The 27770-nt window shown below is 41.7% G+C and overlaps 1 protein-coding gene across 4 annotated transcripts in view; it reads right to left on the reverse strand.

Moving 5' to 3' along the window:
• The window catches only part of LOC140196486 (AMMECR1-like protein), a 79725-nt gene that overhangs the window by 18265 nt on the left and 33690 nt on the right, over positions 1–27770 (reverse strand). For 3 of the 4 annotated variants that reach the window (XM_072255778.1, XM_072255781.1, XM_072255780.1), the window contains exons 3-5: positions 13431–13932; positions 7822–7932; positions 6559–6673 (exon numbers count right to left, since the gene is read on the reverse strand). In XM_072255778.1, coding sequence (XP_072111879.1) covers positions 6559–6673; positions 7822–7932; positions 13431–13900 — 696 coding nt within the window. In that variant the 5' untranslated portion in view covers positions 13901–13932. Of the gene's footprint in view, positions 1–6558; positions 6674–7821; positions 7933–13430; positions 13933–25971; positions 26079–27770 lie in introns of all 4 variants that reach the window. The other variant, XM_072255782.1, reaches the window with a different exon arrangement.

A 27770-nucleotide genomic window follows, 5' to 3' on the forward strand; every position in this document is an offset into this window, starting at 1 on the left:
GAACCATAAATAGTCAAATAGTAATATGTAATTTATGCCAGTAAATTATGAAATAAGTCCAGGACCAGCCTATTGGCTCAGGGAGTCTGACCCTCCAAGGGAGGAGTTGTAAAGTTTGATGGCCACAGGCAGGAATGACTTCCTATGATGCTCTGTGCTGTATCTCGGTGGAATCTCGGTAGAATTCCTCATGCAAGGAAGCTCACGAACATCTCTGAGTTGAAACCGTTTTGTAAGGAGGAATGGCCTAAAATTCCTGAACTGACATGCAGGACTGATCAGCAGTTATCGGAAACATTTAGTTGAAGTTATTGCTATACAAGGGGGAGGGGTCACACCAGTTACTGAAAGCTAAGGTTCACATACTCTTTCCAACAAATACATGTAATATTAGATGATTTTTCTCAATAAATAAATGAACAAGTATAATGTCTTTTTGTGTTATTTATTTAATTGTGTTCTCTTAAACTAGTTTTAGGACTTGCATGAAGATCTGATCACATTTTAGGTCCTATTTGTGTAGGAATAGAGAAAATACTACAAGGTTCACAAACTTTCTAGCACCACTGTACATCCTTGCTTTTATAATCTAGTCCTCTCAAAACGAATGCCAACATTGCACTTGCTTTCCTTACACCAACTCAACCTGCAAATTAACTTTTAGGGGATCCCACAAGGACTCTCAAGGCACTTTTCATCTAATTTCTGAATCCCCCCCCCGCCATTTAGAAAATAGTCTATGAATTTATTCTTTCTACTAAAGAACATAACCATACACTTCCCTACATTGTATTCCACCTGTCACTTCTTTGCCCATTCTTCTAAATCTGTCCACCTCCTTACGCAGACCCCCTCCCTCAACACTACATGCCCCTCTAACTTTGTATCATCCACAATTTGGCCACAAAGTCATCAATTCCATCATCCAGATCATTAACATACAACAGGAAAAGTAGGGGACCCAACACCGACCACTGCAGAACCCCACTAGTCACTGACAGCCAACCAGAAGACCCCTTTTATTGCCACTCTGCCTTCTGACAGTCAGCATGTCCATGCTAGTATCTTTCCTGTAATACCATGGGCTCTTATTTTGTTAAGCAGCCTCACATGGGACACATTGTCAAAAGCTTTCTGAAAATCCAAGTAAACCACATCTATTGACTCTGTCCATCCTGCTTGTTATTTCCTCAAAGAATTCCAACAGACCTGTCAGGCAAAGTTTTCCCTTAAGAAAATCATGCTGATTTCAGCCTATTTACCACGTGCCTCCAAGAACCCCAAAACCACGTCCTTAATAATATACCCCAACAACTTTCCAACCACTGAAGTCAGGCTAACTGACCTATAATTCCGTGTCTTGTGCCTCTCTCCCTTCTGAAAAAGAGAATGATATTAGTCCTTTTGCATTCCTTTGGAATCAATCCAGAATCTAGTCTTTCTTAGAAGATCATTACTCCACAATCTCTTCAGCTACTTTTTCTCAAAACCCTGGGGTGTAATCCATATGGTCCAGGTGACATCTATCTTCATATCTTTCAGCTTCTGAAGCACTTTGTTCCTTGGTAATAGCAATTACATTTACTTCTGCCCCCTGACACACTCTGGTATACTGCTGGTGTCTTCCACCGTAAAGATTGAAACAAAATACTTAAATCAGTTTGTCCACCATTTCTTTGTTCCCCATTACTATTTCTCCAGCATCATTTATGACCATGATGAGAGTTTCTGTGTCAAAGCATATGAATAGGGTAGATGTCACAGGACTTTTCCCCAGGGTAGTGGGGAAATCAAATTCCAGGGGACACAGGTTTAAGGTGGAGGAGAAAGATTTAAAGGATCAAGTTTTTCCACAGAGGTACAAGCAATTGTAATATTGAACACACATATGGAGAAGTATTTGGATCAGAAAGGTTTAAGAAGAATATGAACCAAACACAAGCAAATGGAATTGACATAGAGGCATCTTGGTTGGTGCTGATGAGTTGGGCCAAATGGCCTGTTTTCATTGTGTATGAAACTATGATACCATCAGATAAATTAATCGCATATTTGAAATCACCCTGGAAACTTTGTTTGCCCCAAAGTTCCCTAATTTTTAAATTTACTTTAACCTAACCCAAGAGCATTTGAAATCTGGAATAACTTGGTTTTCCCTCCCCTCCCCATTCCTTTGGTTTGTACAGATTAATTTGGAGAGGACCAAGCCCAAGCCAAGGATTCAGGAGTTCCATTCAGAGGTATCCATAACAGATGGCATGAAAAGTTTAAGGCAGAGGCAATCTGCTTGATCCCAATCTGGCAAAGTTGTCTGCCAGTGGCCAAGGTGCCAATCACAGTGAGTGAGAACAAGAAATGGGTGGAATTTCCATGTTTCACTTTCTGTAATGAGGTCTACATCTCAGGGGAACCATGAGTCCAGAGATATTTAATCCCACTGCCAGTTTTGGACTATCTGCTCTCCTTCAAAGTGATGACCAAGTTCCACCTTGCTTTCTATCAAATTCCATCGTCTTCAGCCCCTGGTCACTTCCACCCATCACCTGCCAGCTTCTATCACTATTTAATTTCCACTCTCTCCTCCTCCATCTGCCAATCGCCCCTCCACCTGTCACCTGCCAGCTACTGTTCCACCTTGCTTTTTAAGTGTACTGGCCATCTTTCCTCTATCTTTCAGTCCAGGTGAAGGGTCTCAATCAGAAATGTTGTTAGTCCATTTCCCTCTATAAATGCTGCCTGACCTGTTGAGTTCCTTCAGCATCTTGCGTTGCTCCAGATTTTAGAACCTGCTGTCTCATGTCTCCAATGAATGTTCTTGGAGTTTTACCTATTTAGGCAGCTGGAGTGATTTCCAAACATCTCCTGCTTTGAACCTAGGCAAAAGAAGCATCTTCCAGCTCTGAAGCAGCAAATGGTGAATCATTTCCCACAGAACATCCAGCCATAGCATTTATGTGGTGGGACAATAAATCTTCCAGTCAAAGGTGATCCCCAAGATGTTGACTGTGGAGTTCAATTATGTTGATAATGATGTATATGACATGAAAGCAAGGGTTTCACATCTTGGAAAAACCTTAATTCCATATCAATCCAAGTCTGAACAATATCCAAATGTTGCCAGTTCCAATCAGATTTATTGGGGATCCTTGATAACGCACACTGTCAAATGGTAACTTGATGTGAAGGTCAGTTCATCTCAACTCTGATACTCTGAAATTCAGATACTTTTCCCATGCCCGAGGCTGTGATGAAGCAGTGTCATCCCGTCACAATTTGAACCGAGCATTAGTTATTGATGAGGAGTGATGGCATTTTGGATAACACTTTACATCACGGAGATGAAAAAGAAAATGAGGAGGATTAATAATCAGTTTGGATTTCTGCTCTCTGTGGGCAGGACAGGACAATTTTACACAGTATGGAATAGGCTCCAATGGTGTCAGTATACTGGAGTAGCTCGAATAGAGTTGTGGCTAATTCTGAAGCAAGCAGCCAGGATGTCCATAACCACTGTAGTACCCAGTACACTCAGGTGCTACCTTACATGGTAGTGGCTTCAGCGTTGTAAGGCTGAGAAGAATCACACAGGATGCTAAAGTTGATTACCAATGCTTTAAGTCTCATCTTTTGCAGCATGATTAGTGACGGAGATCCTCAGGAAGTTCCCTCCTCTCATTAACAGTTTAACTATCCATGACATTTACAGGTTGCAGAACGGCTTTGAGCAGATCACCTGCTGCTTTTAGCTCTCTACAGCACACTGCTTCTGCTGCTTAGTCTGCACACAGTCCTACGCCAGAGCTTCAAGGTTTTTAAACACAAGAAAGAGCAGCTGATCTTAGAATGATTTTCTACATACCTTGTTGTGCCAGAATTGGTTGTTAGCATGATGATAAAGATAGTAAAAGGTTGCTCTGCCGAGTTACATATAGTGATGGACCACAATAATGTTGTGGCTGATGGCTCACAGTACAATGAATGCCAGTTTGAATTGCTGATCCATTTTGAATCCATTCCATTTAGCACAATAATAATGTCCAACACAGAACTGAATTTGTGAGAATAAAGGCAAGTAGATCCTTTTCCCTTAAGTCCTCTCACCATTTGCACCACGCCAAATCTGGCAGCATGCTCCAGGACTCCATTGGCTTTGACAGTTCTAAGCAATTGCACATTGAGATCCCACTCAGAATACATTTTATCAGAACCGAAATGTTCTCCCCCGTCCTCTCCTCCCCCCATCCCCACCAGTGGTGTTCAATACAAAACAGATTCAAAATTCTTAAAAAACTCATGTGACCATCTACACTGGAAATGGGATAGGAGCTACGCCCTCACAAAACATCTAGGTGAGGAGACTATAACTGTCACATGTATCAAGATACAGTGGGAAAACTGCTTTGCATGCCATCCATACAGATCATTTCAAAACATAAGTACATGAAGATAGTACAAGGGCAAACGATAAAAGAATGCAGAATAAAGTGTTAAGCATTACAAAGAAATTGCATTGCAGGCAAGCAGTAAGGTGCAATGCCACAATGAGATCAACGTTCTATTTGATCCTACAAGGCATTATAGGTTCAATAGCCTTATGGCAGTGGGATAGAAGCTGTCCTTGAACCTGGTGGTGTGTACCTTCAGGCTTTTGTATCTTCTTCCCAATGGGTGGAGTTTGGGATAGAAGAGAGAATGCCCGGGGTATATGGGGTCTTTGATTATATTGGCTGATTTACCAAAATCTATGACTTCGTAAATATATCAAAGTTACTCCAACTTTTGAAAGGCCTGATTTCACTGTTTTTCACAGTAGTTTGAAGTAACAATTATAATCTGAGAGGGCAGGTAAGAACCAGCCACAATGAGGTGTGAAATCAGAAACAAGCCAGACAGAGCCAATCTGTCCGATTTCCTCTCGGCAGAAATACAATGAACAATAACTGGCAGATAACGCCCAGAATGGCAGAACTCGTGGACTTTTTTCCCCCAACAGGGTAATAAGATCTTTCACATACACTCCTGTACTATTAGAGGTGTCCACTGTGTGTATGTTCATGGTCTTCTGCCATTGTAGCTCATCCACTTTAAGGTTCAACACGTTGTGCATTCAGAGATGCTCTACTGCACGGCACTGTTGTAACGCGAGGTTATCTGAGTTACCAACACCTTCCTGAACCAGTCTGACCATTCTCCTCTGACCTCTCTCATTAACAAGGCATTTTCACCTGGTCTTTTTTTTTTGTTTCTTGCTCCATTCTCTGTAAACTCAAGAGACGATTGTGAATGAAGGGTAATAACTCTTCCTTAATCTAGTGGTGTGGGTCCTGCGGCTCCTATACCTTCTTCCTGATGGAAGCAGTGAGAAGAGAGCATGGCCTGGATGGTGGGAGTCCTTGATGATGGATGCTGCTTTCCCAAGACAATGCTTCCGTGCTCAATGGTGGGGAGGGCTTTACCCATGATTGCCTAGGCCACATCCACTACTTTTTGTAGGCTTTTCTGTTGAAGGGCATTTGTGCTTCCATACCAGGCCATGATGCAACCAGTCAATATACTCTCCACCACAAATCTATAGGAGTTTGTAAGAGTTTTAGAAGACATCACAAATCTTTGCAAGCATCTAGGAAAGTAGAGAACTTGCCATGCTTTCTTCATAATGGTGCTTGCATGCTGGACCCAGGCAAGATGCTCTGAAATAATAACACTGAGGAACTTAAAGTTGCTGACCCTCTCCACCTCTGATACCCCGATGAGGACTGGCTCATGGACCTCTGGTTTCCTCCCCCTCAAGCCAATGATCAGCTCCCTGGTAACTCAAGTTCAAGCACATTGTCGTTATAGGAATACATACACAAGGTGTAAATGCCAGGAAAGTTAGCTTCATGCAGCACCCGCACAGTACAACAGAAGGTCAAAAACACGTTAACAGAAACTTAAATTAACACAAATTATATGTAACTTGCATGTGTGCAAAGTAAACAACAAAATAAAGATAACGACACTGGTGGACAAAGAGCATAAAAAGAAGTCTGACATAGTATTAAGATTTTTAAGGTCCTTTTGAGAACGTGATGGCAGTGGGGAAGCAGCTGTTGTTGAACCTTGAGGTGTGAGTCTTCTACTCACTCAGTACTCAGAACTCTGGAAAGAGAATATAAAAGGAATGTCCCTATCAGCACTCTAGATGCACTTCATAAAGGCTACACAGAAATCTTACTAGCTGGGTGCAGATTTCCTAGTAGTTATTCTGTAATAACAGTGATGGGTTTCATCTATTGAGCATAAACAAGCAGATACTGGGCAAGAACAAGCCTCAGCTTTGTACAGTAACACCCAACCTCCAATACTCACTGTCCAAGGCTAGACGCAAGAAAGGCAGATTTGCTCTCTTAAAGAAAGCTATCCATACTCAAGATCCTCATTCTAGAACAAATCAGTGCCTTCAAAAAGGGAATGCAGAAAACTGTATCATCAGAATCACTCTCTATTCAGTTTCAAAAGGGCCGCCCAGTCCCAGCTTCCTGCGGTGGTAAGAAGTTTGAACTGGAATTTCATTACCTCCCAGTCCAGATAATCGCTGGCATCTTCAAAATTAGTGAGTAGCGAAACAGAGCAGAAGAGTTTAGGAAGTTCCTCACGAGTCAGCGGGGGGAAGCGACTGTCCTTAAGGGCACTGTGAGAAGAGAAAGATACTGATGAAGATTCAGAATGTTGATGGATTATGTCCCACTGTTTTCCAGGGAGAAGCTCAGAATCTAGGTAGTTGTGATAATATGGAGTGAGGTTGATAAGTTACATTAAAGATCAATGATTGTTAGGAATTCAATAGTTTCTTTCAATTACAGTTCTTATTCTGAACAATGAAATCTGACCTTGCATAGCCTCTACAACATTTTCTTGTCTACTAATAGAAAAACAAAGTCCTTGAACACTACATCTCCATTTACTTCCAAAAGGAGTGGATGTTTCCTTCTACATTACATCCACAGAGTATATTCCTTTCAGTCAGGAGCTGAACAGGTTATACTCCTCTCCCCAGAGCCAGGAGCAGGAGAGTCACAGACTCTTGTCCACTATTCAGATCAGAATGATCCAAACCAGTACCAGTCTATGATCCCTCATGCTGTGAATGTATTGTCCTTCCAAAAGTTACACCTCATAAAATATGGTTTACCACATTTATGGAGTTTCCATTCACTATGTGCATGAAATTAAACCAGTATACACAATTAAAGGACTATTTTATATTAACTCTAGAATCAAGCCCATTGAGCCCAACCAGTCCGAAGTAGGTGCTAAAAGAACTCAGCAGGTCAGGCAGTGCCTATGGAGAGAAATAGACAGTCAATGTTTTGGGTCATGACCCTACATCTGGACTGCAAAATGGAGGGCAGATAGCAGTATAAAGAGGTAGAGGGAAGGGTGTGGAGCAAGAGCTGGCAGGTGATAGATGGGTCCAGTTGAGCAAAGTGACAAGCTGATGGAGGAGGCAAGAGTGGAAAGTGACAGAGGCTGCAAGGTAATAGGTGATGATAACAATGGGCTAGAGATAATGGAATCTGATAGGAAAAGAAGGTGGAGTGTGCAATCAAGTGAGGGAGCTGTGGAGGACAGGTGGGAACAGTTAGGGAAACCAGTGAGAGAAGTGTGTAAAGGATGGGGCTGGGAGGAGCGTAGGAAGAACTAGATGGATCAGGAAGAGAGTCTGCACTCCTCACGAGTTTTGCTGACAAAAGGAGTGCATTTTCACACAGGGATGACAATGTCTATTGCACTCACTGTAGATTCATTATCACTACTCAGAGGGTCTCATGTCCTCACCTGGTAAGTGTATATTCCCTGAGTCCTGAATGGAGGTTCATGGCAGAGAAAGTTCCAATGCAGCCTCGCAGGCGTTTATCCCGACCCATCTTCCATGTTACAAACAACGGGCTAGAAAACACAAAGCCATTCATCTACATAATAAAATCAACTTTTATGGACACATTGTTGACGCTGTCTACTGTATCACTCAATCCAACATGCGGGCAGGAGGACCTATACCTTGAAACCAGACAGCAAACATAATTGTTACAGTAGCTTTTGCACCTAAAAAAATCCTGCCTCAAGTTATTTAGGTGTTCTGGACATAGGCTTTTGTCCTGTATACACAGAGTATTATCCCTGTACATCAACACCCATAAAAAAGGGGATTATCCATGAACATCAATACCTAGAGTATATCTAAAGTCCAATGTACTCAGAATAATGTGTCTTTCAAATGACCTCCATGTCAGGCTGTCAGGGTAAAGTCCAGTCATGGAATTACACCATACATTACACAAACTGCTGGAAGAACTTCATGGAATGAGCAGCAGAAACCTGTAAAGAATCTAGAAACAATATTTTTCATTAAACCTCGCAGCTATGAAAACAATAGGCAAAGTGGTGACATGCGTATTTTGGTAACGCCATTATTCTGGTAGCTCATAGAAAGATAATTAGATTATAATATACAGAAAATTTGGTATCAAACATTTTGGTAATACTGTTCATAAAATCATACAAGTTCAGAAGACATTTTAGGATTATATGCAAAACTAGAAATGGTTAGCAACTTTAAACGGATACAGGTTTCTGATACTTTTTGCTAAAAGTCTAGATCTGATTCAATGTACTCAGAATAAAATGAGGAAGTCAGGATGCACTCATGTCCTGCAATTACCTCCATTCGTCATAAAACTGGCAAATATTCCATATGTTCCAGCATGAATCCCATTTCATGGATATGTTGGATTTGCCTTAGTGCCCAGATATGGAATTGACTTTATTTGCACAAATATTCTAAAATCTGCATAATGGCCCAGTAATTTTGCCACACGTTTTTCCACTACGGTTGTATAACACTGTACTTAATATCTTGGGGATAACAATTAGCACCATTCACCCTTTTTCCAACATTCAGAAATTTCTTTGGAGGCTAATTATACACATCCTGGGATTAAACTCACATCAAATACCATGGGACAAACTGTCACATCTGCAGCTTTGAGGCATTGTTTGATAACAGAAAATTTAAAGTTATACAGATAGGCACATTTTTTTTTAAAGAAATTCTAGGACTAGTAATGCCAATGGGATATTCCTGAATGAAATCTGCTAAAGTGAACACAGACAAAAGCAGTAAAATTCACACCATTCTTTGTGCCTGCTTCGTTATTCAGCAAGATGATCACACCTCAAATCCACTTTCCCAGAGCAGTTTCCTACAGAGTCCAGTAGCACAGATCTCAGCCTAGAACATAGTCAATACAATAAAAGCCTTCTGTGGAAGTGAATTTCAAAGGTTAGCAAAGTTGAGGACAGAAATTTCCCAGCTATTCTTAAAATTTCAAAGTCTTATTAGATTATTAAAATGTTTTCCACCTAGCATCTGGCCACCTCATTAAGTTCAGCAGAAAATCTAGGTTGACTCTGGGCTGTGGATATTCTATTTTTGAAGCTATGTCAGCATTTGATTATTTTCAAACTGTAACAAGATGAGTGCAGGGAATAAGAGTGAGTAGTGAGAATAAGAGTGACTCCCTGCCTGAATTTCTTAGTTCCAGACTCAACAGTTTGAGGAAACAACTTCTTGACATTTAACTGTGACAATGCCTTTCAGTGTTGTGTGTCTCAGTGAGATCACCTCTCATTGTAAGCTCCAGTGAGTGTAGCCCATCTTCCTCATTGTCTCTCAGCATAGGAAGTAGTCCGTGACCCTACACTACACCAACTTCAAGTGTAAATTCTTTTTTAAATCCCAATTTCATACCACAGGAAAATGAAACAACTTCTGTTACTCTCCCAATTACCATCTGAATGCATTATGTAAAACCAAGAGCTAATTTCTGCAGTCAACTGAAAAAGGCTGACAAAATTCTACTTTTCTAAAGAACTTGACTATGTTACTTCTGAATACAGCCTGACTAAATACTGCATGCACTTTCGTTTACTGTAAAGTGAGCCACATTTATTACCTTCCACATTTGGATGCTGATGGCAAACATGGTAAAATTCTCCATAGTATTCAGAGTAGGCAGCAAGGAGATAGCTTGTTAGTGGAGCTGTCATACAGTTGAGTTTCTATGTGCTTGAAATGTACATCTGAAAGGTCTCCAACATCAGTCTAATCAGTATAGACAAAACAGATTTTCAACTATTTTGTTTAGTAGCAAGAGTGAAACTTTTCTCACGCTTATTCCCTGCACTCATCTTGTTACAGTTTGAAAATAATCAAATGCTGACATAGCTTCAAAAATAGAATATCCACAGCCCAGAGTCAACCTAGATTTTCCGCTGAACTTAATGAGGTGGCCAGATGCTATGTGGAAAACATTTTAATAATCTAATAAGACTTTGAGATTTTAAGAACAATTAAAGCAGCCACACTTTATGCTATTAGATTTCCTTTGGAAGATTTGCTCTAGATTTCATGAATATCCCCAGACTCGACATGCAACATCAATAGTCTAAACATTCATCTAATCGCCTTAATCAATCGCAAATTACAAATAACTACAGAACATGCTTCAGGCCAAGAATCATTTGTTCAAAGAATTAATATGGTTCAGTGGTAGCACTCTTGTTTGATTCCCAAAGTTGTGGGATTAAACTCCATTACATTAGAGTGATATGATCTTACATTGCTAATTCAGTGCATTAGAGAGGCAGTACTGCATCATATGAGATACTAAACCAGATCACTCCACTGGATGTAGTAGATTCCAAGTGCTACTTGATCTGTTGATTGTTTATCTAATTTGCTATCTGTGATACCTTATCAAAGTGCATCAAGAGTGGTAATGACAAACTTTTGGATGGACTGAGCTCCTGTAAAGGAATACTGTACATCAGTGATAGTTCTCTAGCCAACTCGGCCTGTTTTCCCCTGTAAAGGTCAATGAATGGTTTTTCCCCCCAGCTGCCAGGAACCCATCCTCTGCCTTTCCTATTCCTTTCTTTCCAACCCAGTTTCATGCAGTGGATTCACAAATTGACCAACTTTTGGGAAGGAATTAGCCCAGGATTGCCTGGTTATTCTGTTCTCACTCATATTCAATCTACGTTCCTGCTTGTATTGTACAAGATAACCATAACTCAAACAAATTCTCCTCATGGTACTTCAAGAGATGACTCCCAACAGCCCTCTAAATTCTGGTTCTTCATTTTATAGCTTGAGGATCAATACCTTTTTGAAACTGAGTGCCCAAGACTAGACAAAACACATTAAGGTCATGTGCTTATAATGGATTATACTTTCCCCTACGTTATCCAACATGCCATGTGTTTTCTTAGTACCATGGAAGCACTGGACCAGTGGTGATCTTCAGCACTCAATTTAAATACACTCACCAATTTTGTATGAGTTTTTGTATTGCCAAACACCATTTTACAGATGGCCCAGTTAAACTATTAAAAATCAATCCAAACTCATCTCTTTATCAGCACCAAGCAAGGAGAGTAGAGGTCTCATTTGCTCAGTCCACACTCAAATTGAAGCCACATCTTAGAGTTGCAACTCCTGTTTTAAGCCAAATGTACTTCCTGTTCCCTGACAAAAAAAATACGAAGGGTGATTGATAAGTTCACGGCCTAGGGTAGAAGGAGTCAATTTCAGAAAACCTAAACACAAGGAAATCTGCAGATGCTGGAAGTTCAAGCAACACACACAAAATGCTGGCGAACGCAGCAGGCCAGGCAGCATCTCTAGGAAGAGGTACAGTCGATGTTTCAGGCCGAGACCCTTCATCAGGATGAACTGAAGGAAGAGATAGTAAGAGATTTGAAAGTGGGAGGGGGAGGGGGAGATCCAAAATGATAGGGGAAGACAGGAGGGGGAGGGATGGAGCCAAGAGCTGGAAAGTTGATTGGCAAAAGGGATAGGAGGCTGGAGTAGGGAGAGGATCATGGGACGGGAGGCCTAGGGAGAAAGAAAGGGGGAGGGGAGCACCAGAGGATGGGCAAGGAGTATAGTGAGAGGGACCGAGGGAGAAAAAAAATTAATAATAATAAATAAATAACGGATGGGGTACGAAGGGGAGGTGGGGCATTAACGGAAGTTAGAGAAGTCGATGTTCATGCCATCAGGTTGGAGGCTACCCAGACGAAATATAAGGTGTTGTTCCTCCAACCTGAGTGTGGCTTCATCTTGACAGTAGAGGAGGCCGTGGATAGACATGTCAGAATGGGAATGGGACGTGGAATTAAAATGTGGGGCCACTGGGAGATCCTGCTTTCTCTGGCGGACAGAGCGTAGGTGTTCAGCAAAGCGGTCTCCCAGTCTGCGTCGGGTCTCGCCAATATATAGAAGGCCACATCGGGAGCACCGGATGCAGTATATCACCCCAATCGACTCACAGGTGAAGTGATGAAGGTGAAGGAGACGAGTTATTAACTTCAAACTTTGTGCATTTTCACTCAAAGAGTTGAACTGCACGTGCATGTAACGAAAACTGTATAACTCATCTCCTTCTACCTTAGGCCATGAACTTATCAATCACCCCTGCTGTGGACCACTTCTGAGGTCCATGACGCCGACTTCTACAAAGGGATCCGTATGCTCCGTGACCGCTGGACTAAGTGTGTACATGTAGGAGGGGATTATGTTGAAAAATAAATGTGCTAAGTTTTCTAAAATTGACTCCTTCTACCGTAGGCCACGAAGTGATCAATCAGCCCTGGTACAGAGGAAACAATCTGTGCTCTCACCACTTTAGTTGTTCCATCATCTGCTGGAAAGCAAAGAGAAAGCTGTTCAAGGTCACTAAACCAGCAAGACTTTATAGACTCTTACTTTCAAATGCATATAAACGAGATCCTTCATGGCATCATGATGATATATTGCACCAAAGCAGCCTTGGCAGTGGCCAGTACACAGCTTCAGAACAGCCACCATGCCAGTTCCTGATCTGTACCCTGTGCTGGCCACTGAACTGTGTCCAAATGACCTGAGTGACAACTGACAAACTGCAGCCAGATATCTCAGGCACAGTGGATGCACTGGACCTAAATATCATAACCAAGTATCCCTTTAAAGTAAAAACAAAAGACCATAAAGAATTTTGCTCCCAGGTCACTAACAATATAAACATTACTGTTGAACTGGATAGACATAATTATGGAAAAACAGTATAATTGACGTGCTGTGCTTGCCCACATAACATTCTTTGTGTGGAAGAACACAGCCCATATGGATGTATTGAAGAACAGACTTTACTTAACTCAATGCACAGTTTAGTTAGCTTGAGAGCAAAGTCCTTCAGTATAAATTGGAGCTAGGTAGAAGGGTCGAAAGGAAACCAAGGTACACAATGATTTTCTTTTAAACAGGATGGGATTTAACCTCATCTTCCCCCAATGGGGATGCGCTTGCTTCTCTTTACAACCTCTCCCTGTACTGCAGTACTCACTATGGGTCATTGGTGAACCTGGGTGATCGGGGCAGTGGGAATCCATAGAGATGACAGTACAACACATCAAAGCAGTAGCAGCACATCTCTGCGGTCACCACCAAGTTCCTCACATTCAGTCCACTGGTCCCACTGTGCCCAGTCCCGTTTGGACGACTTCCCACTGCAGTCAGCCCAGTCACGGAGCTGAGTGTAGAGTTCAAAGAGTTCAGGTTTCCATTGCTGTCCCGATTATTCCTCTCGCAATGGTTCTGGCTGTAGTTGTGGTTCTGGCTGTAGTTGTGATGGTTCCCCAGGGCTGTTCCAGACTGCAGGCTAGGAACCGAGCCACAGCCTAGGCCAGTGCCAGAGTGGTTCAGCTGGTTGTGTACATTGCTGCCAGATAGCTTGGGCTTCTTCACTCCACAGCAACCCGCTGCTATTTTCTGCTCGAGGGTTGGCTCTGCTTGAAGGCACCGCCTCTTCCCCATCCTTCTCTGCACCACAGTGTCAACACGGCACCCTGAGCAAGAGAATGCCCAACAATTAGAGACAAATAAAGTACATGCAATCTTCCACCAATGTGGGTGCCATCAGCAAGAAGTGGTCACATAACATACATAAGCAAAACTACAATAGTTCAACCCCGTCACAAGTGTGAGCACATCATAAAGCAGCAACCAAATCAGGGTATATTACTCAAGATCACAGACCTACACTTGTATTTCTAAACTTGGGTTCAGTACCGAAAGTATTTTGAACTTCACAACAGAAGGAGAAAGCTAACACCTATCATAGGGATGTTTCTGCTAAGACATTTGTCCCACTGACTCACAACAGTTCCTCATTGAGCAATCTAGTCTTGGGTGGGGCACCTATCAAGTAGGTTGCTGTGTCCTGTGCGTTGTTGAAGTGGCACACCTCCAGGCAAACAACGTATTCCTTCACACTCCTAATTTCACTCCCACGGTAAAATTAGGAGGTCCCTAAAAGATAAAGTACAGTCGGCCCTCCATATCTGCGGGGGATTCATTCCGGGACCCCCCACGGATGCTCAAGTCCCTTATATAAAATGGCGTAGTATTTGCACACAACCTAAGTACATCCTCCTGTATACTTTAAATCATCTCTAGATTACTTATAATACCTAATACAATGTAAATGCTATGTAAATAGTTATCATACTGTATTGTTTAGGGAATAATGACAGGAAAAAATGTCTGTACATGTTCAGTACAGACGCAACCATCGTATCTCTTCTGGGAACGCTGATGCTGCCTCAGTGAAAATAGCATTTTATTTTGCAGCAAGCTGTTATGGGGCAGCGCGCACTCCGAGCAGCAAGAGTGGCGAAAAGCGAAAATAGCATTCAGCGTTTGTTTTGCAGCGAGCCGTTATAGAGGTAGCGCGCACGCCATAGCTTTGAACAGCGTGAGATTTTTGCTACGTTTGACAGTGCTGCAACGATTGCAGAGAAGTATGACTTTAATTTTGAAAGGGCATGTAGGTTTAGGGCAGGTTTGCAGGCTGTTTTGAGTGTTTACAAAGAACTGTATGATAGTAAAATGCATGAACCTTCCAGTGTGCTCACTGTCTTCCCGATTGTGGTAAGTGAAACTACATTATACTGTACATACATTATCTCTGTGTACTTATCATTATCATTCCTGCTTTTACTATATGTTGGTGTTATTTTAGGTTTTATGGGTTATTTGGTATGATTTGGTAGGTTATTTTTTGGGTCTGGGAACGCTCAAAAATTTTTCCCATATAAATTAATGGTAATTGCTTCTTCACTTTACACCATTTCGGCTCTACTTTTGAATAGCGGGGGAAACCTGTACAGTATTTTCGATCCGTGGATGCGAAACCCATGGATACGGCGGGCCAACTGTATGTACAGAAGATAACAAAAGTAAAAGGAGTACTACAGAAATCAGGTGAATAGCCACAGACAGAAACTACATGAACATATTGTGCCAAGAGAAGAAATGAAAAGGAAACCAAAGCATGCAAAAAGATATTACAAGAATATAGGAAATAAGATCAGAACAAGCCGTACAGTCATTCAGGACTGCTCCACCGTTCAGAAAGGCCATGTTTTTCCTTGCACTATCTCAATTTACCAATTTAATAAAATAATCTTTCCTTTTCCCTCCTGACTCATAAATTAACCCCTTCAACCTGGGAATTATCCAAGTGAGTCTTCGCCAAATTATCCCTCCTTAAATAAGAGCACTAAACTGAAACCAGTACTCATGTTGTCTCATGTAATGTACACAAGGTAACAAGTCTCCACAACTTTTGCCCAATCTAACTTGCACTAAAGGCCAACCTCCCTAAATATTTGTCTCTCACAGAAACACAAAATCACATTAGCACAAAAACAGGCCCTTTCAATCCATCTTGTCCTTGCCAACTATCAACACTAAATCCCATTTACCCACATTCGACCCAGGTCCCTCAATATCTTGTAAATATTGTTACTGTATCTGCCTCCACCGGGAGCTCACTCCACACAGTTACTATATGTGGAAAACTTACCCCTCAGATCTCCTTTGATATTTTCCCCTCTCTCGTGCCCTCTCGTTCTAGACTTCCCTCTGGGGTAAAAAAAAATTGTGCCCATCTACCTCAAGTCCTATAATTTTTATAAAACTCTAGAATGTCACCTCTCAGTCTCCTGTATTCCACTGAAAATAAACCCAATCTATCCAATCTCTTCTTTTAACTACAGCCCTCTTTCTAGGCAATGCCCCAGTGAATCTATTCTGCACTCTCTATTTCTATCACATCCTTATGACAACATGACAATCAGAACTATACAATATTCCAAGAGTAATCTAACCGATGTTTTATACAGCTGCACCATGATGTCTCAATTCGTACTCGATGCCTTGGCCATCAAAGTCAGCCATTCCAAATGTCTCTTTCTACCACCCTCTCTACCTGTTGCTACTTTCAGCAAGTTAGCATTTGCACCCCAACTGGCATCTGTACCTCAACACCAACTGGCATCTAGTCTCCATGTCCTACCAGAATTTGACTTCCCAAATGCATTACTTCTCACTTGCCTGGATTAAATTCAATCTGCATCTACTACACCAACTTTCCAACAGATTTATGTCAATGACATTCTTTTCTGATACCTATAACTCCAACAATTTTTGAATCATCTGCAAGCTTACTAATCATACTCTACATTCTCATCTAAATCAATGTTACAAACAAAGCACCGAGCACCAATCTCTGTAGTACACCTTTTATTAGAGATTTCAGTCAGAAAAATGCCATTCATCACTCCCCTCTACCTCCTATCTTCAAGAAAATTTTGGATTCAATCACCAAGATGCCTTGGATCAATTGTGTTGTAGCTTTCTAGACCAGTCTACCGTACGAGACCTTATCAACAATTTTACTAAAGTCCAAATCAACCACATCTACCATTCAGTCATCAAATTTCCCAGTCATCTCCTCAAAAAACAACTCAAGATTTGAGAGACAATATCTGCATAGGGTAAGCAACAGGAATTCTGCAGATGCTGGAAATTCAAGCAACACACATCAAAGTTGCTGGTGAACGCAGCAGGCCAGGCAGCATCTGGCTGGCCTGCTGCGTTCACCAGCAACTTTGATGTGTGTTATCTGCATAGGGTGCCTCTTCCTGATCACTCCCTGCCTTTCCAAGTGAACATAAATCCAGTTCCTCAGAAAATTCTCAAGGCGCCTCTCTACCACAGATACAAGGCTCACCAATCTGTAGTTTCCAAGTATATTTCTTTCTGTACAAGTAAACAACATTAGTTACCCTTCAGTCCTCTGGAACCTCACCAGAAGCTAATGAAGATGTAAAAATCTCTATCGGGGTCCCAAGTCTCCTCCCTTGCATCCTGGGATAGATCCTGTTGCATTGTGGGGATTTTTCCATCCTAATTTACTCCAATATTTCCAAGACTGCTACATTTCTGATACAGACGTGCTCCAAAATACCAGCATACCCCTCCCTCAACTCCCCAGCTTTCATGATCTTCTCAGTATTGAATATGGATTAGAAGTATTTGTTTAGGACCTCATTCATATCCCCTGGCTTCATGCATTGATGGACAGCAACGATAAATTGTTAGAAGGAAATCATGTTCAGCTAAATAGATTGAAATTGAGAATTAAACTTTATGGAATATCAAGATCCAAGGTAATATGGTTAGAAAACAGCTCAACAGAAAACAGAAATAGAATTGAAGGTACAATGCCTGGAAACTGACGGATTTCTTTGCATTTCTACTTAGATGCTAACTGCATTTCATTGGCTTTGTATCTGTACTTGGCACAATGACAATAAGGTTGAATCTGATCCAATCTAAAATGGAAAACAGTCGTGGTGAACCGTTGTATGTAACTGTATTGTCGGCTAATTGGATAGCAGTCACTGCTGGGATTGGCATGGGTAGTTTCCAGCACTGCAGATGACATAAAGCTTCGTAAGGAAGATAATAATGTACAGCAATAAGGTAGAGACAGGTTGAGGGTACGGGCAGACATGTGCAGGTGAAACACAACGCATAGAAGTGTGAAGTGGCACACTTTAGCAGGAAGAATAGAGAAAAGAGATTACGTAGCATATTTCTAAAAGAGGATACAGGTGGAGGGCATTTTCTGCGTGATAAGTATAAAGCATATGGGAATGCTGAGGTTTATAAACAGGCTCATCGTGTACAAGAACAGATATGTGGATCCTGCATTAAATACTGCTTGGGCCACAGCTGAAATTTTGTCCGTCAAAATCTGGTTACCAGTCAGGAAGATCCAAGGGAGTGCAAAGAAGATTTACCAGATTTCAGCTCTAAATTTGAACTAGAGAAGCTATGGTTGCTACTCTCTGAACAAAGATTCAGGGAGAAATGATAGAGGTATACAGAATTATGAAGGGTAATCAGATTAAGATCTTGGCAACAGATAGGATGTGGAAATGAGTGGAAAAAAACAAGACTGTCTCCTCTACTATTAAAACTAATGTAATTCTCCATTAATTTCAAATAACCCATCTGCAGCAACAGCCTCAATAAGACTTGCTTTGGTATCATTGTTCAGGGACCTCCCCCTCCTTCTAATCATTTTGGAACCAAAGCAATTCGTAAGAAATCAAAATTACTTTGACAACAGAAGATACCTTTTGTTTTTAAAAAAAAAATTGCCGCAAATACCTCCTTCAATAGGCAATCCTATAGTTCCTTTCCGCAGCATTTCCTGCTAAGCTTTAAACATATGGTACTATTTGCAGAATGCATCAACATTCATAGAATTAGGGCCCGCACTGGAAAGAGTATTGGCTGCTACTGTGTATACTACGTACACTATGAAAGTGGAAAAACGGCATAAAACCAAATCATTTTGCATTTGGTTTTTGTACGAAAATTACAATATGTTAACCCAATGACGAAAGCACATAGTATTAAGTTTACACAGACTTTAATACCACAGATGTTTCATAGACTTGGCAGTTCACTTCCACGACCTTTAAATACAAGTCCATAGTGACAGAACAGGAACAGCCTTTCCTTTAATATTAAGCGTGCACAACGTAATATAAACAGAGATGCTTTACAATGAAGCTAAAAGGCCTGACTTAGGAATTAGATAATACTATTTGTACTACTATATTTCATATGCATTAAAAACAGAAAATGTAGTCTGCTTACACCATTTTCTAAAAGTGCTATTACGATACTTAGAGCATTGTTAAACTTCCTGATGTAGTAACACATTTTTTCTACTCGATTGCAGCTGCTAGTACACAGATGCAACTTTGGAAAGCGTTGAGGACAAGCAACGCTCTACCACGCTGAACAGTACTGATTTTTGAAGCAAGGCTGAAGGCAGAGTGTTGTGCAGAATACCACCCATTGGAAGAATGCTTTCAATGATGGGGGTCGAGGGAGACCCTCTCAGACTACAGCCAGACACCCCTACCAGGGAGGAGTCTATTAGAAGTAACAGTCCTAGGAAGAAATGCCATGTCTCACAAGACTGCTCAGTACTTACTTATAACAGCTGTAGCCTTTACATTCTCCCTTATTCAGACTCTGCTCAACAGTTCCACCAAAAGTGATGAGTTACTCCTGATCAAGGATGAAGCAGCAGTGAAGCACGACAGGAGAGGGGGGTACATGTCTGTCTGCTCAGACTTTTCTTTATATCTTGTACACACACAGTGATACTCATTCCTGCAGAGCTCCCCTCAACCCTTCCATACTGAACCTTTCTCAACCTCACCATTTTCTCTTACACATTTTCCAAATACTTTCTCTTTCTTCTTTCAGCACAGAGCCAAACCTTACTGACTCTATAGTCCATACAGACATGATGCAACATCTTCAACCTGAAGCACTAATCCCATTTTCTCAGAGATATTGCCCAATTTTCTGGGTATTTCCAGCATTCTTTCATTTCACATCTTCAACACTAAAACATTGTGGATCTCTCAGATATCACCTTGGTTTTTTTCCTCTCCCCTTTCCATTCATCTCCTCTATTTACATCTCAGAAGGAATTAGTAAGCAGTTTTCCGAATGGACAAGGGTAATTAATATCTAGGAAGGAGAGGCAACCTGCACTATTAATATGAATCAATAGGTCAGTAGTGAGAAATTATCTTGGCTCTATAGATGTAGAGTTAGTAAATTTTAGGTGGAATCACAAAATAGCAAAGGGCGACAAACTCTAGTGGGTGGGATTTATTTGCAGGCTGTCAAATACCAGTTGTAACATTGGCCATAAACTTAGAGGTAAGACAGTAACAAGGCAAGGAGGGCTTTAATCTGCAGACAGATTAAACAAGCCAAATTTTTGGTAGAAAGGTGGAGGTCAAACACGAGGAGCAATACTGGATGTCTTTCTAGATTATCATACCAAGGCTGTTTTACATCCAGTAATGAGGAAGGATTACTATCTGGCACTAGCATCCTATCAAAACTAAATTTTGGTTTATTGGGTACGCATAGAACAGGAACTACAAAATAACATACGATTTACAGAAATTATTAAGCATGCAAAATAAGAAACAAAATGAATAAAAGGTGCCAGTCTGACAAGAAATTGAAGAGAAATCAATAGAATGATTCACAAACTTGTCAGGGGGAAAAAAAAAGTAAACTTGAAAACTAGGAGTAATTTATGAGAGCAAAATTGATCAAAAAGAGGAAAGGTTTAATTGACAGTAAATGCAGACTGCCAAAGATTCTATAGAAATGCAAAGTGGAAAAGACTAGCCAGGATAAATGTGGACCCATTATAGACACAAACAAGAAATTTTGTTATACAGGGAATAAGACAAATAAATTACACAAACACTGCATCTGTCTTCATAAAAAACACTAAAGAATTGCCAGAAATACTCGAGAACCACAAGTGTGGATACAAGTCAGAATCAGAGACAGAGCATGGAAACGGGGTCTGCAAACTGACTGTCAACCAACTATTTACATTAATCCTGTCCCTGTACATTTCATTCTTCCCACATTCCCACCAACACCACCCGCTCACCGCTGCCAGATTCTACAACTCACCTACATGCTAGAGGCAATTTACAGTTGCAATTAGCAAATGCCTACTTATCTTTGGGATGTGGGAGGAAACACACTCACAGGGAGAACATGCAAACTCTATCAAAGGTTAGGATTGATTGCAGGTTGCTGGAACTGAGACAGCATGCCACTAGTAATTAGTAAAAGAAAATGTACAAGTTAGCAGGATTCTAAGCTGATAATTCCCAAGGACTCAATTATCTATCTCCCAGTTTTGTTTAAGGTATCTACAGAGGCAGTGATGTCTTACTTAATATGAAAGGAAAACAGGGTTCCATCCATCTACTAGCTTACATCAACAGTAGAGAACATTTGAGACTATAATGGATGATATAGGAACAGAACATCTAAAACAGATGATAGAATACAGCAGAAGGAACAGGGATTTATGAAAAGAAAATCAAGTCTGTCTAATCCATTAGAGTTCTTTGAGAATGTGACTAGTAGAATAGAAAAGGAGGAAATCAGTGCATGAAAGTTGATTAGATTTGAATCAGTTGCTGCTCAAGAGATCAGTCAACAAAGGCGAAGCACAGAGAATTGGGGGCAATATACTCAAAGGGTGTAAGAATTGGTTAAGAAGACAGTCAGCACAAAGCGGGAATAAATGGATCATTATTAGGCTCTGACTAAACAGAACTGCAGGAGTCAATGTTATTCACAATCTATAACAGTTAGTTGACTGATGAGGCAATAGGTCTTATGTCTAAGTTTGCTGATGATACAAAACCTTGTGAGATTGTGATCAGGCAGGATGAGGTAAAAGTGTGTCAAGAGCATAAAAACAAGTGCATGGTAGATGGAATACAATGTGAAAAAAAGGTCAACACTACAATGCACAAGCAGAAAAGCAGACTACTTTCTTTTCAAATGGTGATGGGACTGGAAAATGCTCAATATAAACCAGGTGCCCTTATATCTAAGTCACTGAAAGCTAATATGCAGGTACAGCAAGTTATTAGGAGAGTGATATAAAATAAAACAAGAGGATTTGAGTATAGAAGGGACAATGTCATACTATGAATATAGAAAATCTTTGATGAGATTGCACCTGGAGTAGTGTCTCACAATTTGCCTACTGCCACAACAAGTCTACAGCAGATGCAATCTCCCTTGTTCTCCACTCACCTTTGAGGCACTTAAGAAACAGCAGAACATGTCAGGCTGCTTTTTGTGTATTGCAGCTTGGTGCTCAACACCATCAACTTCTCACTATGAATCAACAAGCTTCAACACTTGGGCTGTGTACCTGCCTCTGCAACGAGACTCCTGGCTCCCTTTTTCAGACACTGGTGAGTTCAGAATGCTAATAACATCTCCTCTTTGCTGACAATTAACACAGGTGCACCTGAAGGATGCACACTTACTCTCTCTACCCTCTTGACTGAGTGGCTAGGCACAGTTCAAACATCATCTATAAAATTGCTGATGACTGTGGCAAAATCTCAGATAGCTACAAGGAAACCTACAGGACTGAGGTAGATCGGTTTATGAATGGTCTAACAACTTTGACAAATAAAGCTAATTTTCATGCAGAGTGAAATGAACATCGAAACACACAATGAAATGCAGCATCTGTGTAAGTGATTAACAGTTTACTGGCGCAGCTGCACGTGTGGCCATCTTTCCGGCACCAACATAGGGTGCCCACAACTTACCAGCCCTAACCTGAATGTGTTTGGAAGGTGGAAGGAAACCGAAGCACCTGAAGGAAACCTACATGGTCACAGAGAGAAAGTACAAACTCCTTACAGACACTAATGAGAATCGAACCTCCATCTTCCAATTGACCACCAGCACTGTAAAGCTTTATGCTAACTGCTGTTACTGTGCCATCTCAAGGAATTGATTGTGGACCTCAGGAAGGGGGAAGTCAGGAAAACACACACACCAGTCCTCACCGAGGGGTCAGTGGTGGAAAGGGTGAGCAACTCCAAATTCCTGGGATCAACATTTCAAGGATCTATCCAGTGCCCAAAACATTAATGTAATCAGAAGAAGACATGGCAGTGGCTTACCAAATCTCTACAAACTGCAAATAAGACTCTTGCAAATCTCCACAGAAATGGTGCAATTTCACAGAATGGTGAAGAGCATTCTGACTGGTTGCATCAATCTGGCACGGAGGTTCTAACGTACGCGGTCGAAGAGGCTGCACGGAGGTTCTAACGTACGCGGTCGAAGAGGCTGCACGGAGGTTCTAACGTACGCGGTCGAAGAGGCTGCACGGAGGTTCTAACGTACGCGGTCGAAGAGGCTGCAAAGGGTTGTAGACTCAGCCAACTCCATCATGGGACAATTTCAGCAGCCAGTGCCTCAAGAAAGCAGCATCGATCATTAAAAATCCTCACCATGCAAGACATGCCCTCCTTGCGTTCGCTTTGAGGACAAGTACAGAAGCCTGAACACTAACATTCAATATTTTAAGAACAGCTTTTCCCCTTCCACTATCAGATTTCTGGATGGTCCAGGAACACTATCTTATTAGATAGATACTTCACTGATCACAAAGGAAATTACAGCAGCACAGTAGCATTACAAGTGTATAGATATACAAATATTAGAAGAGAAGAAAGAAAGAATAAAAAATAAGCTACCTCAAACAGTCTAACAGGAGGGAGTCATCACTATAGAGCCCAATGGCCGAGGATAAGAATGACCTCATCTGGCTCTCTTTGGAGCAGCACGGCTGTCCTAGTCTATCACTAAAGGTGCTTCTCTGTTCAACCAAGGTGGCATACAGAGGGTGAAAAACATTGTCCAAGATTACCAGGATTTTCCGTAGGGTCCTTTGTTCTACCTCAGCCTCCAATGTGTCCAGTTTGACTCCTACAACAGAGCCAGCCTTTCTAAATAGTCTATTGAGCCTGTTGGCATCACCCATGTTGATGTCATTGCTCCAGCACAACGCCACACAGAAGATTGTACTGGTGACATCAGACTGGTAGAGCATGTGGAGGAGAGGTCTGCATACTCCAAAGGACCTCAGTTTCCTCAGGAAGCAGAGGCGACTCTGGCCCTTTTTGTACACAGCCTCTGTGCTGGTGTTCCACTCAAGTTTGTCATCCAGACGCACCCCCAGGTACTTGTAGGTCCTTAGCAAATTCTCGCCATCAATTGTAACAGGGAGCAATGAAGATTATTCATCTTCTACACTTTTCTGGAACTTATAGTAATTTTTTTTTGTCTTACACAAAACAACAAATTTCATGATATGTTATATATCAGTGATAATAAATCTGGTTCTGATTCTAACGAAAAAATGCTGAAAATACTCAGTAGGTTATAGAGCAACTACAGAGAAGGAAATGAAAGTTTTTTTTAGGCTATTGACCGATCATTCTACATGAAAAGTCACCAACCTGAAATGCTTACCCCATTTCTTTTCCACAGATGCTGTTCAACCTGCTGAACATTTCCACATCTTCTGTTCATTTAGGCTGGTTGCGAGGCAACTTTCTTGTCCACTGCAAGAGACGTAGATGTGTAGTGCCACTTGTCAATTCAACGCTGGCTTCAGGTAACTGAACCACTTCTAGTTTTCCAGAAGTGATGCCACCTCCGGCTTTCTGTACTCCCCCCACCCTCAAGTCAGCAACTCAGTGCACACATTAACAAATGTAGTTTTGGGCCACCGTCCCTGTTTGTAGCCCAGTAGCTAACAGCATGATAGAAGAACCCAACTTAACATGAACTCTTTAGATTTGTATAAAGAGGAAATGGAACTAGAAAGCTTCCTTAGCTAACTAAACCGTCCGTGAAAGTTGCTCAACTTCAATGAAGGCCCAGGTCACTGAGGATGAAAAAGAGAACAAGAGAATAGATGTGTTCTGTTTACTCAGTTCTTCAATGAATAATCTCAGAGGCATGAGGTCCTGAGCAGAAGTACATCACTGAAACTTCTAGAATGTCAGAAGAATCCACATCAAGGACAGTGGTGGCGACAAGAAGATACAAAAGTAGTGTAATCCAGGTTTTCTGTGTCTTGGTTGTGGAGAGATCCAATGGTTCATCAAACAGCTTACACTCAGAGAAACGCTATAACCATGCTTGTCCTTCCATTTGAAGTACTCACTATATTCTGTCATTTCTGGTAAATCACATATGACTGAGCCATCAAAAGGCCTTTAAAATAGACATTTGCTCCCTTGGTCTCTCTCTATCTCTGACACACACACACAGCTTCTACAACATCCTCTAACCCCTTTTTGTATTGTTTCTCACACACATTGGCAATGACTCAATCACCACAACAGCACAGAGACTCAGTCCTCAACTTCTCCATTACCATTCTCTCTCTCAATCCACCATACTAGGTATCCCCCAGTTTTTCAGATGCACTCCAACTGGGCTAAGTGTCACCAGCAGTTCTCACAATTGCTACCTCCTGCAAACAAAGCAATTCAGAGAGCAGCCACTATGGAAATCTTGCTTTCTTCCGCTTCTATTCATGTCTAGAATTTATTTATCAAAGATATGCAAGTCCTAAACAATAGGGCAGCTGACGATATCTGCAAACTCACAGGTATGCCCCTCATTCCCCCTTTCCACAATCTCATTCATTATTACAGCTATATTTTCCTTCAGGAAGCAAACCTACATGCAGAACATTTCAAATACAAACACCGTCAATGAATGAAGCATTTACAGACCACGAGGGAAGAAGGTATTGAAAAGGAGCTAACGGCTAATTACTCATACCATTGAATTAAACTTCCACAGTTGGACACCCATACAGTATCACAATTGCCATCTACTGCAAGCTAGCAGCTTGGAAAATATTACAGACAACACCGTAGGGTGGGTATGCTGAGATATTTGAGGCAATGTATCGGGCAGTGTAGTGGTTAGCACTACGCTTCACAGTACCAGTGACCCAGATTCAATTCCCACCACCGTCTGTGAGGAGTTTTATGTTCTCTCCATGACCATGTGGGTTTCCTCTGGGTGCTCCAGTTTCCTCCCACAGTCTAAAGACCTACCAGTTGGTTGGCGAGTTGGTCATTGTAAATTCTGCTGTGGTTAGGTTAGTGGTGGTGCAGGGCGGTGTGGCTTGTTGGCCCAGAAGCGCCTGTTCAACGCTGTATCTCTAAATAAGTAAATATGAAAATGAGATGAACAGATGTTTCAGACAGAAAAAGATTCAAAGATGCTTTCAAAGCCTCCTTGAAGAAATGCAACATGCCCTTTGATTCCCTGAATCTATTCCATGATCCCCAAGTAGAGGAGGAGCATTAAGGATGGTACAAAACCTCGAGCTATGCTGTGAGAGGTCCTGTATAAGCAGTAGTGAAAATAAACTACCTCTATAATACACCCCATCGGAAAGCCTTACTCAAGTCACACATCACATCACAGGAAGAGGCTATTTGACCCAGAGCCCATGCAAGCTCCCAGCAGAGCAATTCCATTAACCCATTTTTCTATTTCCCTGTAACCCTGCCCATCAACTTCGTTTCTATTCAACTTTCCCACTTACCTACACCAAGGGATAATTTACAGCAGTCAGCCAACCTACCAGCAACAGACACTAAATGCTAGAGGAACTCAGCAGGGCAGGCAGCATGTATAGAAAAGAGGAAACAGTTGACATTTTGGGGAAGACCCTTGATCGGGACTGTAAAAGGGACCCCATCAGAATTGCCATGAACATCAATTTTCAAACTTTAGGTAATTGTTCCCCCACCCCCACCATTCCCATTTCCCTCCTACACCTCATCTCCTTACCAGCCTATCACCTCCTTCCCTATCTTCCATGGTTTTCTATCTTCTCCTGTCAGATTGTCCCTCCCACAGTCCTTTATCTCTTTCTCCAATCAAACTTCCAGCTCTTTACTTAACCTCCTCCCCTTCTCCCGGTTTCACCAATCACCTACCACCTTGTACTTCCTCATCACCTTCCGCCACCTTCTTACTCTGACTTCCCATCTTTTCCCACCCGAGTCCTGATGAAGGCCCGAAACGTCAACTATGTATTCATTTCCACAGATGCTGTCTGACCTGCTGAGATCCTCAGCATTTTGTGTGTGTTGCTTTGGATTTCCGGCACCTGCAGACTTTCCCCTGTTCGTGAAGACTTGCTGGTAGGCTACAAGGTGGCAGGAAACTGGAGTATCCAAGGAAACAGATGTTATCACAGGAAACGCATGCAAACTCCGCATCCATGAGAGGATCCACCATGGGTCCCAGAAGACACGCGTTAGCAGCACTAATTGCTGCTCCACCCCGCCGATTCTACACAGTCCGCCACACGACATCCACCCCGCCGATTCTATACAGTCCGCCACATGACATCAAGTCCGCCACATGACATCAACCCCGCCGATTCCATACAGTACACCACACGACATCCGCCCCACCGATTCCATGCAGTCCACCACAAGACATCCATCCCGCCGATTCTACACAGTACACTGCACCACATCCACCCTGATTCTATACAGTAGAATAGACTCCCTTCAAGGGTCATATGACACCTGACAGGTGACAAGCAGCTGTGATCCACAGAATGAAGAAGTTATGAAGGGTTGTTTGAATTGACCATGGAAAAATTCCTTCGTTTGTTAACTTCATGCTGGATACTGATTGAACAGACCACTTTTTAAGTAATAAGGATTAGGCAGGCAAATAGAATTTTGGTCTTAAGGCAAAGAAAATGGAGTAGAAGAATTTGGTTAGACTGCACTTGAAGCACTGCATACAGTACTAGGATTATGAAGATGAGCTTCAGTACCAAGATTATGAAGAGGTGCAGTTTATATGTACCTACAGTATCTCTGCA

The sequence above is a fragment of the Mobula birostris genome, chromosome 4 (assembly GCF_030028105.1).
Source record: "Mobula birostris isolate sMobBir1 chromosome 4, sMobBir1.hap1, whole genome shotgun sequence".
NCBI classification, from domain to species: Eukaryota; Metazoa; Chordata; class Chondrichthyes; order Myliobatiformes; family Myliobatidae; genus Mobula; species Mobula birostris.